The sequence below is a fragment of the Manis javanica genome, chromosome 3, assembly GCF_040802235.1.
Source record: "Manis javanica isolate MJ-LG chromosome 3, MJ_LKY, whole genome shotgun sequence".
Taxonomy (NCBI): Eukaryota; Metazoa; Chordata; class Mammalia; order Pholidota; family Manidae; genus Manis; species Manis javanica.
In genome coordinates, this window is record NC_133158.1 from 172,549,588 (window position 1) to 172,563,446 (window position 13,859).

The 13,859-nt window shown below is 46.2% G+C and overlaps 1 protein-coding gene across 1 annotated transcript; it reads left to right on the forward strand.

The window, feature by feature from the left end:
* The first annotated feature begins 6,488 nt into the window (after positions 1 to 6,488).
* CCR5 (C-C motif chemokine receptor 5) lies at positions 6,489 to 13,355 on the forward strand. Its single transcript, XM_017666109.3, has 2 exons — positions 6,489 to 8,751; positions 10,323 to 13,355. Exon 2 carries the CDS (start codon positions 10,334 to 10,336, stop codon positions 11,387 to 11,389), a length of 1,056 nt encoding a protein of 351 aa, XP_017521598.3. The 5' UTR covers positions 6,489 to 8,751; positions 10,323 to 10,333; the 3' UTR covers positions 11,390 to 13,355.
* Positions 13,356 to 13,859: the final 504 nt, after the last annotated feature.

Sequence of the window (13,859 nt, forward strand, 5' to 3'; positions counted from 1 at the left end):
GTTGTTGTACCAAGACAGACTTGTGTCACTCCTTGCACAGCCAACGTGTGCTCAGGGGAAGTTCCAGGACCACTGTGGGCAGAGATGTGACTCTCCAACAAGCTCATCTCACTTCTTGGAAGAGGTCATGCCTTATGCTTTCCTTTTTTCCCAGTCTGAACCACTTCTTAGCTCTCTGACTCTATCAGTCTCTAATCAAAAGCCTGGCTGGAGGTGGGGAGCGAGGGGAATGAGACCTGCACAGCGCACAGAAGGAGGGGGAGTGTGGCCAGGCCAGTGTGAGAAGGAGGGAGGTGTGAGTGTGGCGGAGCCTGGATGAGGATGGAAGTGAGGGCTTCGCTCATTCATCCAGACAACGTACTGGCCATTAGCCCCAGCTGCCATCCGCGTGTAACTTTGAAGGCTCCGCCAGGTCAGGGAGAGCTTGCGAGCTGTCGTAGCCTTTTAAGAGCTTTGGTTGGGTTTGATGATCCACTATTGCATCAGTGCATACAAAACATTTTTTCTTTATTGTGGTTTATCTGTGATGACCATGCACTCTGCATCTGAACTCTATTAAATATCATGCTCCATTGTTCACATGCTTCTTAGGCCACATTTCCCCAATGTAAATGCTTATTAAAATTTTTAAATAAAATCCATAATGCATAATCTATAATAAGAAGAAAAAATAAAAGCCCTTGTTTGAGCCTTCCAGGGAATGGGGAGGGTTGGAGTTAGGCATTATGAGAAGTGGGGGGGAATAACAAGTGCCTCCATCGGGAGTGGGGCTGCAGCAGGGGCACAGGAGGGTGTGGGGGTGCTGCAGGGAAGCCAGCCCAGAGGAGAGGCGGGGAAGACCTCATCACAGCTGCCGGCCCCAGGGAGGCTCTGGCCCGCTCGCTTCCTGTGGCCTTTCCCTGCCTTCCTGCTGCCCCTGTCTCCTGTGCCCACACTGCTCTCCCTGTAGGCCTGCCCTCCTCCAAGAAACAGTTTGTGCGGGTCCAGAAGAGTAGACTTGGGGACACAGTGAAGGAAGCTGCAGTCAGAAGCCCCCCTGGGCCCAGGAGAGGGAAAACAGCCGGTGGGGGCATGGGGTGTGTTCTGGAGGCAGAGGAGGGGCCTGGAAGCATGACACTCATACACTGGCCTGTGACTCTCACGGTCTGAATTACCAGGCAGGACAGGCATAGTTGAGGAAAACTCTAGATGGGTGGGAAAAAAGTGTTTCCAACTTACCTTGCAGTGCCTCCTTTTTGGACACAGGCAGAAAGCTCAGATGTTTAAAAATGAATGAATAAAGTTAAAATAAAATTAAAGCTGAAAATTGCAATTTGTAAATGTGGAAGGGTATCACAATGAGAGTCAATGTGTCCAAGCCTGAAAGTACTATATTAGTTGGAGAGACAATTCTGGATTTGAGCTTAAAATGCCAGCACATGTAGTATGTTCAGGAGATTGCCAGTTCAACATAAGTAGCTACTGATCAGGGTTTGGAGGTCTGTGATCTCTGGGCTTCTGGAGATGTAGCATCTATATGGTGCCCTCTGGATCACATCACACACTCCACAACTGTTATCTTGGCTGTGTCTTTAGTCTCTCAGACTTGCTGCCAAAAATCTTTCTTTGCATCATAAAGTCTATGACTACACAGGGTTCAATCATCTGTGAAGGCTCCAGGGCTTTGGAGATGTCCTCACTGAGTCAAACTGTCCTGTGTGGCCAGGGGGAACTCTGACATCAAGCTGACTCCTGATCAAAGCTTTCAAATCCTCCTTGTTAAGGAGGGGAGTTGGCTCACTTAAGCAAAGACTTTTGTCTCGGTTGAGACAAGTTAAGAATGTACAAACATGTCGCCCAGTGCATTTCTGATCTGACTCAAGCAAGAAGCACAGGGCTTCTGAAACCTGGCAACTCAGGAGCCAGAAGTTACTATGGTTTTATGCTCTCGCTTTATGACTAGAGAAGGGGGTGGGGGCAGGTAGGCAGAGCTTCACCTTCAGATATTTGTATTATCCTAATGATGCTAATGCATGACTTGAAAAAATGTATCAGTGCTCTAAATATATTGTTGCATAAAAATCTGTCTTTTTAACACCTCCCCTTTTCATCCATCCCCCAGCCTCTGGCAACCACCATTCTATTACTTTATTCCATGAGCTTGACTATTTTAGATGAGTTGTATAAGTGCAATCATGAAGTATTTTTCCTTCTGTGGCTGTTTTATTTCACTCAGCATAATGTCCTCAGTGTTCTTCTCTGTGGCCACATAGGGCAGGATTTCCTTCTTTTTAAGGTTTGGCTAATATTCTGTTGTATGTATGTACCACATTTTCTTTATCCATTTATCAACATGCATATAATTCCAGTTATAGAAGGTGAATAAGTTCTAAATATCTACTTTTCAACATTGTGCTTATAAATACAATACTGTACTATACACTTAAAAATTTTTTTTAATCTGTTAAAAGGGTAGATCTCATGTTAACTATTCTTACCATAATTAAAAAAAATAAAAACCTGCCTGTTTTGTTATATGTGGTGTGATAGATTTTCTTATTGTTCACAACTTTTCTCTCCTTCCCCTGTGTGATAAAATATGCCTTTCCTAGCAGTGTGACTTACAGTGTGCCCTACAGGTGTCAGCCCCCACCCTGTCCACAGGTGGCTCAGCCAATGGTAAGTGAGCAGAAGTGACAGCTGCCCCATCCACACAGAGCGTTAAAGTGGTTGGGCCGAGCCTCTGGAAAGGTGGTCCTGCTCAGCCTCAGGAAGGCCCATCCCAGACCACACCGCACCGGTAAGCCGGGAGACACAGGAAACAGAGCCAGGGCCCTGGCCGCACGGCTGCTGCACGTCCCAGAAACAAGAGGTCCACATTTGCTGCTTCAAGCTACTGAGTGTGGGGATTGTTCGCTAAGAAGCGCAAAAGCTGACTGATACTTATGGTATGTAGCGACTTCATAAATAAAATTTGGAAATGCGTCCATTTGCTTTTCCATTATGGAATTCAATGTGACAAACATACCTGAGTTCCAGGCTGGGTCAGATATATAAAGACAGATGTGTGACTTCCCAAGCTCTTAGCCTTTCAGGTCCAGAGACTGCTGATGGTGAGACAAGGCAGAGCATGGTGTATTTGTAAATTACAAGGTATTTTGCAGAGCACAGAAATAAAGGTACTTGTGAAAATTTTTTGAGCCTAGAGGAGAGATGAGTGCCTGAATTAGAGCCCTACATCATAGTCGTAATAGCCACAGTACGATGTTATTGCCACCAAAGAAACTGACACTTAAAAGTCACCATCCACCTCCATTTCTGAAACTGGAAACCTCAAGTCTCTTTTATTCTGCAGAGGATATTTGCATGGACTGTCTGAGCTAAGCAGATGTCAGGAAAGATGGTCATTCCAAGGGCTGGTGTCTTAAGACTTCCGGCGGAGTTGGGGGCTTGATGTACTTTGCCCCACGTCCTCCTCCTCCTCCATCTGTGACTCTCAAAGCCCTGGGGCTGAGCACTTTTCAGAGTTGCCCTGTGAGTAAGCCATTTTTTCACTTTTGCTTTTTCTCATTATTAACATTTCCCTGAACAAACAGATGGACTCTGGTGAGATTAGCCGGCAGCAAAGGCTACCAAGAGCCACCAAGGGGAACTTGCCATGAGAGAAGAGGCGTCCGGGCTGGTGAGCTGGCCTCCGTGAGGAAGCCCAGGAGCGCAGGGAGGGCTAGCCACGGAGTGCGAGGGCCAGAAGGCAGGCATCTCTGCAGATGTCTTACTGCAGCACCGTGCTGGTGACGACCAGGGCACCCTCACATCCCTGGGTGGCCCTCACTCTCCTACTGACGCAGCCTGTCTCCATGGCCGCCTCTCTGCAGGCCCTTCCCATCTGCTCAGCTGCCCAGTGCTGCCCCGCCCAGGAGGGAGTTACAAGCCCCTTCCCTTGGCACTGAGGAGAGGAGCCCCCTCCCTTCTCCCCATCGATGCCACCCTACTCTACAACTTTCCATCTCCTTAAATGGAGGAGGGGTAAGAGGGGTTGACATGGTGACTAGAGGCACAGGGCTGCTTCTGTGACCACCACTAGGCCTGGGGACAGGTGTGTCACCACAGTGTCAGTGGTTTTCTTTGGAACTGTGGGGTGCTTGACACCTCCTGCCTTAAGCCTCAGGCCATAACTGTCAGTTCTGAGGTGTCAGGAAAAGTCCTACTTGATATCCTGTTATGCACAGACCTTAATATAGAGCTGCAGGTACCATCTGACCTACTGAGGATTTCAGTACCTAAATCTGTATATTAGACTTCTGTTACTACACATAGGGTTGTGCTAGCCCAGGTCTGGGCACTAATTTGAGTATGTGAAAGAGATACCTGAAATACACAGAGCATGCATCCCAGCTGAGATAGAAGATTCCACGATGTCTGGACATAGCTAATGAAGTAATGAGGTGGACAGTCTGCATATATCTACTTGGTTTGATGATTGGCACATGGTGTAGTAGCCGCACAGTGCATGGGCTTAGAAGAGGGGGTATCCCGAGAAGGGTCTAGAGGACAGGGATAGTGGGAGTGCAGAGAGCAACACGGTGACCTCCCAGCCTCACTGGTAATTGATGCAGTGCCTGGCGCAGAATGTGAAGGGGTTCTGGGCCTCGTGGGAGCCCTAGTATCATTGCTGAAGTATGCAGATGACAAAATGTGACACTGATGGGGGGAAGGGTTCTTCCTGTCTCTTTGAGGACCATGAGGATTCTCTGGCAGCTTTGGACACTGGAAGCTTCCTGCTTGATAGGAATGCTGGGGCACAGGGGACAGTAACACTGACAACGTGCTGTCCATTTTAGCAAAGAGCCAGAAAATCCAACTGTCTAATGACAGAGGCACATCAGCTGCAGTGGGGACCTTACATTGAACAAAAGAAGCCAGACACAAGAGAGGATAGCATCTGTGTTTCCATTTATATGAGGTTAAAGAAGAGGCACATCTAACCCATGAAGACAGAGGTCAGAGCTGCCCTCACCTCTGGAGGGGCATGAGGCACCTTCTGGGGTGGTAGGCTATTCCACAGCATCTCCACCTGGGTGGTGGCTACGTGGGTGTATGCCTACCAAAACTTCAGGCTGCACACCTATGATTGGTGTGCTTTGCTGCTGTCATATCTCAATGAAAATAGCAATTAAAGAACTATACATACAAAGAAGTTTAAATACTTCTTGTAGCATATGAGGAAATGCCTATACTGTAATTGTTAGCAAAAACAAAAATGAAGAGCAGCATATAGAAATGATATATGTGTGGAAACAATCAAAAAGTATGCATGACAAAAGGTCTGGATTAAGACACATCACATGTTAAGAGGGATTGTTTGAGATCGTGAGTATATGTCTAATTTTTTTCCTACTTGCTCTTATTCTGCTTTTCCTAACTTCATACAATGAGCTCGTGTCAGTTTTACAATTGGACATTTGTTTTAAAGACTTGGGGAGGATGGTGGGGAGGGAGAAGGGAATTAAGGGGCACAAAATTCACGATCACAATATAGGCTGGTCACAGGGACAGTAGAACAGCACGGCCAATACAGTTAATGATTCTGTAACATCTTACTACATTGATAGATAGTGGCCGCACCGGAAGGGGTGAGGTTTTGATAATATGGGTAACTGTTGAACCACTTTTTGTGTATTTGAAACCAACATGATTGTATAGCAATGACACTTAAATTTAAAAAGAAAAAAAGATTCATTTGCTATCTTTACAGCCCATTTCACTGGTGACTTACATTAACCTAGAGTCACCTCAAGCCACGTTCATGTGAGCAGCTGCACGGTGGGGTTCAGCTGTGCTCATTGTGCAGATGGCCCTTTGAGCCCAGGGAGAAGAACCACCATTCTCCCCATCCTGTGGATAACGCTGTGAACACACAGTCCAGAAACAGTGTGGGCAAGGGGAGCTCCACCCTTGGGACATGGGAGCAGTGACTGGACATGGAGCAGTTATTCAACATGTGGCCAGCTGCCCAAAACCAGGGCTGGCACAAGACACCCTCCAATATGGGCATGGAGTCCAGTGTCAAAAAGGTCATTTCTTGCAGGGAGTCTGACTGGCACACATGTGAGAATAAGGGCCCTGCGAGCTGGGAGGGCCAGAAGAAGGAGAAACAGGAGCCAGAGACCTCAGCTGCAGCTGACCAGCTGCTAGTTTGCTGCCTGTTGCTGTATCCAGAACAATGTGTCATTGATTAAACCCTGGAAAAGCTGCCATGGGCCCCCACTTCCCTGGGATGAATCCCCCTCCCAGGAGGTAACCTGTACTCACTTCTGGACCCCGAAATCTGAAAGGGAGTGACACACCCTACTAAGCTGTGCTTCTTTGTTTCAGCCTGGAAATCCTCACCCTGCTTCCCATCTGATATGTATTTTCCACACCAATTTGACCATGGAGTCCTTTAAGACAAGAGTGCTGCCTTTGGGACCCAAAGGTCTAGCACATCACTTGACAGATGAGGAAATGGAAACTTAGAGAGGGGAAATATCTTACCAGGAGCACACAGCGAGTCAGCAGCAGGGTCTGAGTGACTCGGCGCTTGCTCCACCACTCCACACTGCCCTCTGAGGGTGAGTGTGCTGCCACATCCTCAGCCACCCTGATGGTGGACACACAGGGCACAGGGCAGAGCCCCAGCTCTGCGTGGTGAAAGTAAGAAACAAGAACCAACCATTGCCACACGCAGAAATGTAACATTTGTCCAGAAGCAGCTGAGAGTTCTCTACACAAGTGTATTACTAGTGAACATGAGGTTGCTCTTCAAAGAACCAGAACTGCATTTAAGTTACTCCTGTATTCTGTGAAATTTTTCATTGATATATTTGCTTCCAATTTTGTGAACCCATATTTTTGTGAAATATAAAGCATATTTCAATGGCTTAAATAACCCACAGTGGGCAGGTATCTGTGAAAGACTCTACACTTGTTATATCATTTGATCTTGGCTACAGCCCTATCAAATAGTTTGTGTTTTGCGGTTTTCGCCCCCAGTTTAAGATAAGAAAATGAAGGCCTGGGGAGTTTCAGAAACTTGTTCACAGTCAAGTAGTAAATGATGAAACTGGGGTTTGAACCCAGCAGCCTGTCAGCAGAATCCAGTTTAGTCATTCATTGCCTCTTAGATTGCACAGACAGGATGGACTTGAATATTTTTTTCATGATTCACTCTCCTGGTTATAACCACCAGTTATCGGGCTCTGTTGCAACACAAACATACACCCAGTGAGGGGTGGTTCTTGATAGCTGGCCTATTTCTGGGCTTATCTGGCTTTCCCTGGCAGTCCTTTCTTCCTACTCTCTAAGCACCAGCTATTAGCTTCACCCTTGAAGCTTCCAGTTTGCCAACACTCATCTGCTTTAGACAAGGACCCCAGGGAGCCAACTTAGAGTTCCATCAAGTAAACTCTCCCTAAGAAAGATCTCTGAATGAGGAACTAAGAGTCTGCTGTTTACTGAGTATATATTCTGTGCCAAATTTTGGATGTGGATGCCTCATGGAACCCTGCCAACAAAACCATGGAGCAACTATGGTTATTCAGCCCATTGCACACATGAGAAAGCTAAGCGTAGGCCCAGGCTTCCAGCTCCTCAGTCTGGCTGCAGAGGCCACTTGCTTAGCTTTCGCCTTCCCTTAGGTCACAAGCCAGCACTTCTTACTCTTTCTCCATCGGAGGAAACAGGGGCCCCCAGGGGCGCTCTTGTGCCCGGCAGCGTCTCTGCACCGTGCTCTCAGCTGTGCTGTTAGTGACTGAGGTTTTTAGACCAATACCCAACACCAAGAAAGCTTGAAGTGACAGTATATTATATTATCATATAATCCTGAACTTGACCCCATTCTTCTGTCATTTGTTGCCCATTTTCTGTTTAAAATTTCTCATGGCTCCAGATAGTCTGCACCCTTGAAGTGAGGGTCTCTTCCTCCTATATATTTGGCATGGCACACATACTCATAAATGCCTGCTGGGCTCGGAGGCTGCAAAAGAGGGAATAGGTAGTGTGGAAGATCATAATGACGTGTCCCACTGGATGCACGATCCGGGGAAAAGTGGGCAACGGGTTTAGCTCGCAGGTGAATCTATAGTGAAAACCCTTAAGATAGCCCATTGTTTTAGTTTACAAAGAAAAATCATATCGGGTGTGAGCATATTTGTGTGGGCTGTGGTAGGCAAGGGGGACGGAGGAGTGTGGATAAAGGGGAGCATGAGTTTGCAGTGACGTACTCCCCCTTCAGTCTAAACTGGGTTTCAGGTGGCTTTTCTCGAGGGCAAACAGTAAGAGAATCCAAATCTCTCACCTTTTAACCTCACCATGGACAAGCCCTGTGGTCTTGTGCAAGTCATTTGCCTCTGGAACAGCAGTTTGGTTTTGTTTTCAGTAAAATGAGGGGTTTTGACTAGGTGGATGTGAATGTTCTAATATCTTTCAACTCTTTCTGTTTTGTAACAGACTCTGTGTAGTTGGGGGCGAGCAGAAAATCAAGTAACCAGGGAAACCCGTGAATAACCTTTCAGACCAGAGATCTATTCTCTAGCCTCTTTCAAGTTCAATTTAAAAAAAGAACTGTTCCCTGACTTTTTTTCCCCTGCAATATACTTATTCATTAAAACTCCGCCCCCCACTTTCAAAAGAAACTGTGCATTTCCTACTTTTATGCTGTCTATAGTTTGATTCGCACAGCTCAGCTGGTCAGAGGAGCCGAGACATCCATTCCTCTGACAAGAAACTCTCCCGGTAAGTCGCCTCACAGCCGCTTCGCCTGTTAGTCGCTTCTGTGATGAGTGGGAGCCTTTACAGGAAACCCAGGGCAGAGAGTAGACAAACGCCAGGTGCTCGCAAAACTATCTTAAAATATAATCTTTAAGATAAAGGAAGATTTAAAATTTAGAATGAGTTTCAGACTGTGATAACATCAAAGATACAAACCATGATTGTGAATGAAAGATTTTAAAGGGAACAATATTATTATAATAATTTTTTTTAAACCCTCACCTTTCAAAAGAAAGATTTCTCAGTGAGATGATTCTTGGCCAAAATCTTGGCAGAGATTATATTCTGGGAAGGAGAACTAATCAACCTCCCCAGTGGGATGCCCTCTGAACATGTGCCAACCAGAAGTTGTGTCTGAGTCTTATTTTTAGAGGTTTTTTTCTCCCATGAAAGAGGAAAGCCTAAATATTGTCTAAATTGGTATCAAATTTAAAATATTAAATAAAGTTTTCCTTTAATATATCAGTTCCTCAGCACATTTAGTATGATTGTTTTCTGGCTCAGAATTTAAAGGTGAAATTTTCTGTATGCTTCTCCCAGCCACCTAATCTGAGATAAAGGCAATTTGAGACTCACAGGATTCATTGGAGAAATTCTCAGTTAAGCAGTGAAATGTAAATAGACTGGCCAATCCAATGGGCTGTGAAGGGACTGAACAAACCCAGAATGTATGGTGGTGGATGAGACATTTTCCACTTGGCCATTTCTTGTGTATGCGTGGAAGTTCTTAGTCAGAGAAATTCAGGAACTAGAGAAAATGTGAGAATGGCAGTCTGGATTCTACAACTGGCTGCTGGTTCCTGTGACCTTAAGGACTCTTGGGCATGAGCCCACTCCATTCTGGTGACACCAAGGCACCAAGCTGATGGCCTGCTCTTTTTAGCTCTCTCGCCAAGGAGAGAGAAACAGGGTAACATGGTGGATAAGAGTGCAGGCTGCCAGTGTTCAAATTCAGTTGCTCCCTAGCTGTGCGTCTTTGAGCAAGTTACTCATCCTCTCTGTGCTTCAAGGTCCTTATCTGTAAAATGGGGACAATAACATGACTTGCCTGGTGGGATCACCTTGAGGATTAATGGAATGAATGGAAGTGAAGCTTAGAACAGCAGTTGGCACACAGACTGCCCTTGGGAACTGTTCATTAGTACTAGCACCCAAGTGGCCATGTTCTGTGTAAGCTGACTCCTGGGAATGGCAGCTTCAGCATAGATTGTGAGATAGCACTGAATGGCACTTGGCTCTGTTTCCTGGAATTGTTACCAAAGCTTCGTTTACTCTATGTGGCTATTGAACACCAGATTTCCTCTGGGGAGATGATACTTTTGTGAATTTTCCCCACTGAGCAGAGAAGCTAGCAGCAAACCTTCCCTTCACTACAAAAGTTCATTGTTGGGTCAAAAAAGAGGACCTCAGTTAAATGTAGAAATCTGTGTTATCAATTTTCAAAACCTATTAATGTATAAGACAGGTTGTATCCATGGCAGACCACTTAGTACATTCTAAGACTTTATAAAAGAGTTCTTTTTCTTTACTCACAGGGTCCAGCAAAATGGATTATCAAACGTCAAGTCCATTATACGACATTGATTATGGCACATCAGAGCCCTGCCAGAAAGCCGACGTAAGACAGATCGCAGCCAGGCTCCTGCCTCCACTCTACTCGCTGGTGTTCGTCTCTGGTTTTGTGGGCAACGTGCTGGTCGTCCTCATCCTGATAAACTGCAAAAAGCTGAAGAGCATGACTGACATCTACCTGCTCAATCTGGCCGCCTCTGACCTGCTCTTCCTCTTCACCATCCCGTTCTGGGCTCACTATGCCGCAGAGCAATGGGACTTTGGAAATACAATGTGTCAGCTTTTGACGGGGTTCTATTTTATAGGCTTCTTCTCTGGAATCTTCTTCATCATCCTCCTGACAATGGACAGGTACCTGGCTATCGTCCATGCTGTGTTTGCTTTAAAAGCCAGGACGGTCCCATTTGGGGTGGTGACAAGTGTGGTCACCTGGGTGGTAGCTGTGTTTGCCTCTCTCCCAGGAATCATTTTCACCAGATCCCAAAAAGAGGGCTCTCACCGTACGTGCAGCCCTCATTTTCCACCCAGTCAGTATCATTTCTGGAAGAATTTCCAGACATTGAAGATGACCATCTTGGGCCTGGTCCTGCCGCTGCTGGTCATGATCATCTGCTACTCGGGAATCCTCAAAACCCTGCTTCGGTGTCGAAATGAGAAGAAAAGGCACAAGGCCGTGAGGCTCATTTTCGTGATCATGATTGTTTACTTTCTTTTCTGGGCTCCCTACAACATCGTCCTTCTCCTGAGCACCTTCCAGGAATTCTTTGGCCTGAACAATTGCAGTAGCTCCAATAGGCTGGACCAAGCCATGCAGGTGACGGAGACCCTCGGCATGACGCACTGCTGCATCAACCCCATCATCTACGCCTTCGTCGGGGAGAAGTTCAGAAACTACCTCTTGAGGTTTTTCCGAAAGCACATTGCCAGACACTTCTGCAAGCGCTGTCTAGTCTTCCAGGGAGAGGGTCCCGAGCGAAGCTCAGGTTATACTCGATCCACTGGGGAACAAGAAATCTCTGTTGGCTTGTGACATGGACTAGGTTTTTGTACACAGCCTGGGGGTGGCAGTGGTTTTTTTAAAGGAAGGAAGTTACTGTCATAAAAGGACTAAGATGCATCCATTTGGCACATCTTTTAAGTACATTAGCTGTTTTAAACCCATCCATTCCAGACAGCCAAAGCAATATATCTTGATGAAATAGACATCTTCTCTGCTCCCTGCCACATGCATTAGTTTATTGGCAAATTCTCCCCTTACTGCAAAAGTTCATTATTTAAAAAAGTTCCCTGATTCTTGAATTTGGCTATCTGCATAGGAATAACAGAATTAATCAAGAAATATATTGTATAGTTTCTTACCTGTGCAAGGCAACATGCAGGTTGCAAATGTGCTTAAAGTAGGTCCTTGTCTTGCTGTGGGGAGAAAAGACATGAATGTGATCAGCTGAGAAATGACATCTTCCACGCATGATTTCCCCTCCCAGATGTGGAGAATCAGCTCCACAGAGGTTCAGGACTAGGTGGGAACCCTGTGGCCTGGTGAGAGCTGGAAAGCTTCCTCAATGAGAGGGGATCTGCAGGGGATCATCTGCTGGTGGAGCGGGAGTCGAGCTGAGCTCCAGGCCGCAGGCACCACCCAGGCAGTGTTTGGATGTAGGAAGACATGCAGCTGGCTGGGGAAGCCCCTGCGGAGGAAGGGGCAGGCTGGGTCCTGGCCAGTGTGGAAAGCAGCACTCATGAAAGTCAGAGAGCAGAGCAGGGAGTGCCTTGGCCACTGTTGCTGAGGCTCCTCCCATGGCCCGAGGATGACCCGGACAGCAGGAGTTTAGGGCAAGGAAACCGACTGCATGCAGGCAGGTACCGGGAGGCCCCATTTGGGTGAGGCACTGGGGCCAGGAGAGGGGGTGTGTTTTCACAGCAGTTAAGAGGAGGATCGGTGGAAGGGAGTCAGAGAGAACCCCTAGACTTCCAGTGTGCAGACTGGAGATGCCCCCAAGAGACTTTGAGCATGGAGGGAGAGGAAAGTGGAGGTCAAGAACAGGAGAGGTCAGTAGAAGAGGAAGGGTCCAGTGTTGTGAGCTTGAACACAGCCTTGTGTAGACACAAGCTGGGCTGTGCTCCCGCCCTCCTGCCCTCAGAGCAGTCCTCGCTCCAGCTCAGATACCGAAGCATCTCCAGGAGGAACACGTTTAAGTCAGCTGTGAGATCATGGTGAGGACTGAATAACAAAAATCCAGAGCTGCACAAACATTGAGCAAAGAGGCCCTGAAGTGAGGGAGGCTGGGGCAACCTGGTTCTGCCCGCCCAAGCACAGCACCGTTCAAGTGTCCTTTTCCAAATTTGTCCATCAATAGGCAGAGGAAAGGAGGGACACATTCATTTGGGAACAGAAGCTTTAAAAACCACAAAAAGTAAGCAGTTCAGTAACCTCGTGTTTCAGGTTAGCAGGGGGGCCTTCAGGGTCTTCTCCAGACAGATCACAACCCCAGACGCTGGGGTTTGGTCACTTCAGAGAGAGAGCTACGTTCTGTGGCTCCTTTCGTTGTCTTGCACATGCCTAGGGTTGCTTTGAACTTTGGGGTAGCTAAGATCATTGTATAAAGATTAGGTAACAAAACATAAAGGAGTGAGGATCACTCAAGAGACTCAGGTGGCAGAAAAATAAGAGGTGCTACCAACTTTTCTCAAGCTCTGAAATAGGAAACTTGAGGACCATGGCTGTCACCCCCGAAATGACTGCAAGTGCCTTTTCTTTTGCTCCTGAGGTTGCTGAGAGTACTTACATAGCATATGACACTAGCCTCTGGGTCAAGTCTAAGACCTTCTGGTATTTTGTGTGTGTGTGTGTGTGTGAGTGTGTGTGTGTGTGTATCTATATATAGAGAGATAGAGAGATATATACACACATATATATATATGACATTCTTGTGTATATAGAAAGTTAGAAATTGCTTGAAAGAAAACATGTACCTAATAAAAACCACCCTTTAAAACAATCAATTGTATTCTTTTTCTTTCAGGCAAGTGCATATTTAGACAATAATACATAAATTGTGAGAACATTTTGTAAGTAGTAGAAAATTTCATAGATGCACACACACACACAGAGAACTGTATTTCTTTTTAAATGTTTTTAAAAGTTGACCCCTTTCCTGGCTTAAGTTGCCAGAATAATTTGTATTTATAGATGCTGCCTTCAAGAATGGAGCTTTTTAACCACGGATGCTGCAAGCTTTAAATTTCTGATTTAATTCTACTACTCAAGCAAGAGAATTGACATTTTTTAAAAAAGAAAAAGAGAGAGAGAGAGAGGAAGGAAGGAAGGAAGGGAGGGACGGAGGGAGGGAGGGAAGGGGGGAACGGAGGAAGGAAGGAAGAAAGAAAAAAAATTGTTTTGTGTCTAAGCATATGCCAGTTCTCTGTGTTTGAAAATGAAGAACAGGAATAAAAAACATTATGGGCTGGTCATTTATCTGCAATTCTGAGTCGCAGACACATGT

Coding starts and splice junctions, on each gene's coding strand:
- CCR5 (XM_017666109.3), top strand. CDS start 10,334: ATGGATTATCAAACGTCAAGTCCATTATACGACATTGATTATGGCACA.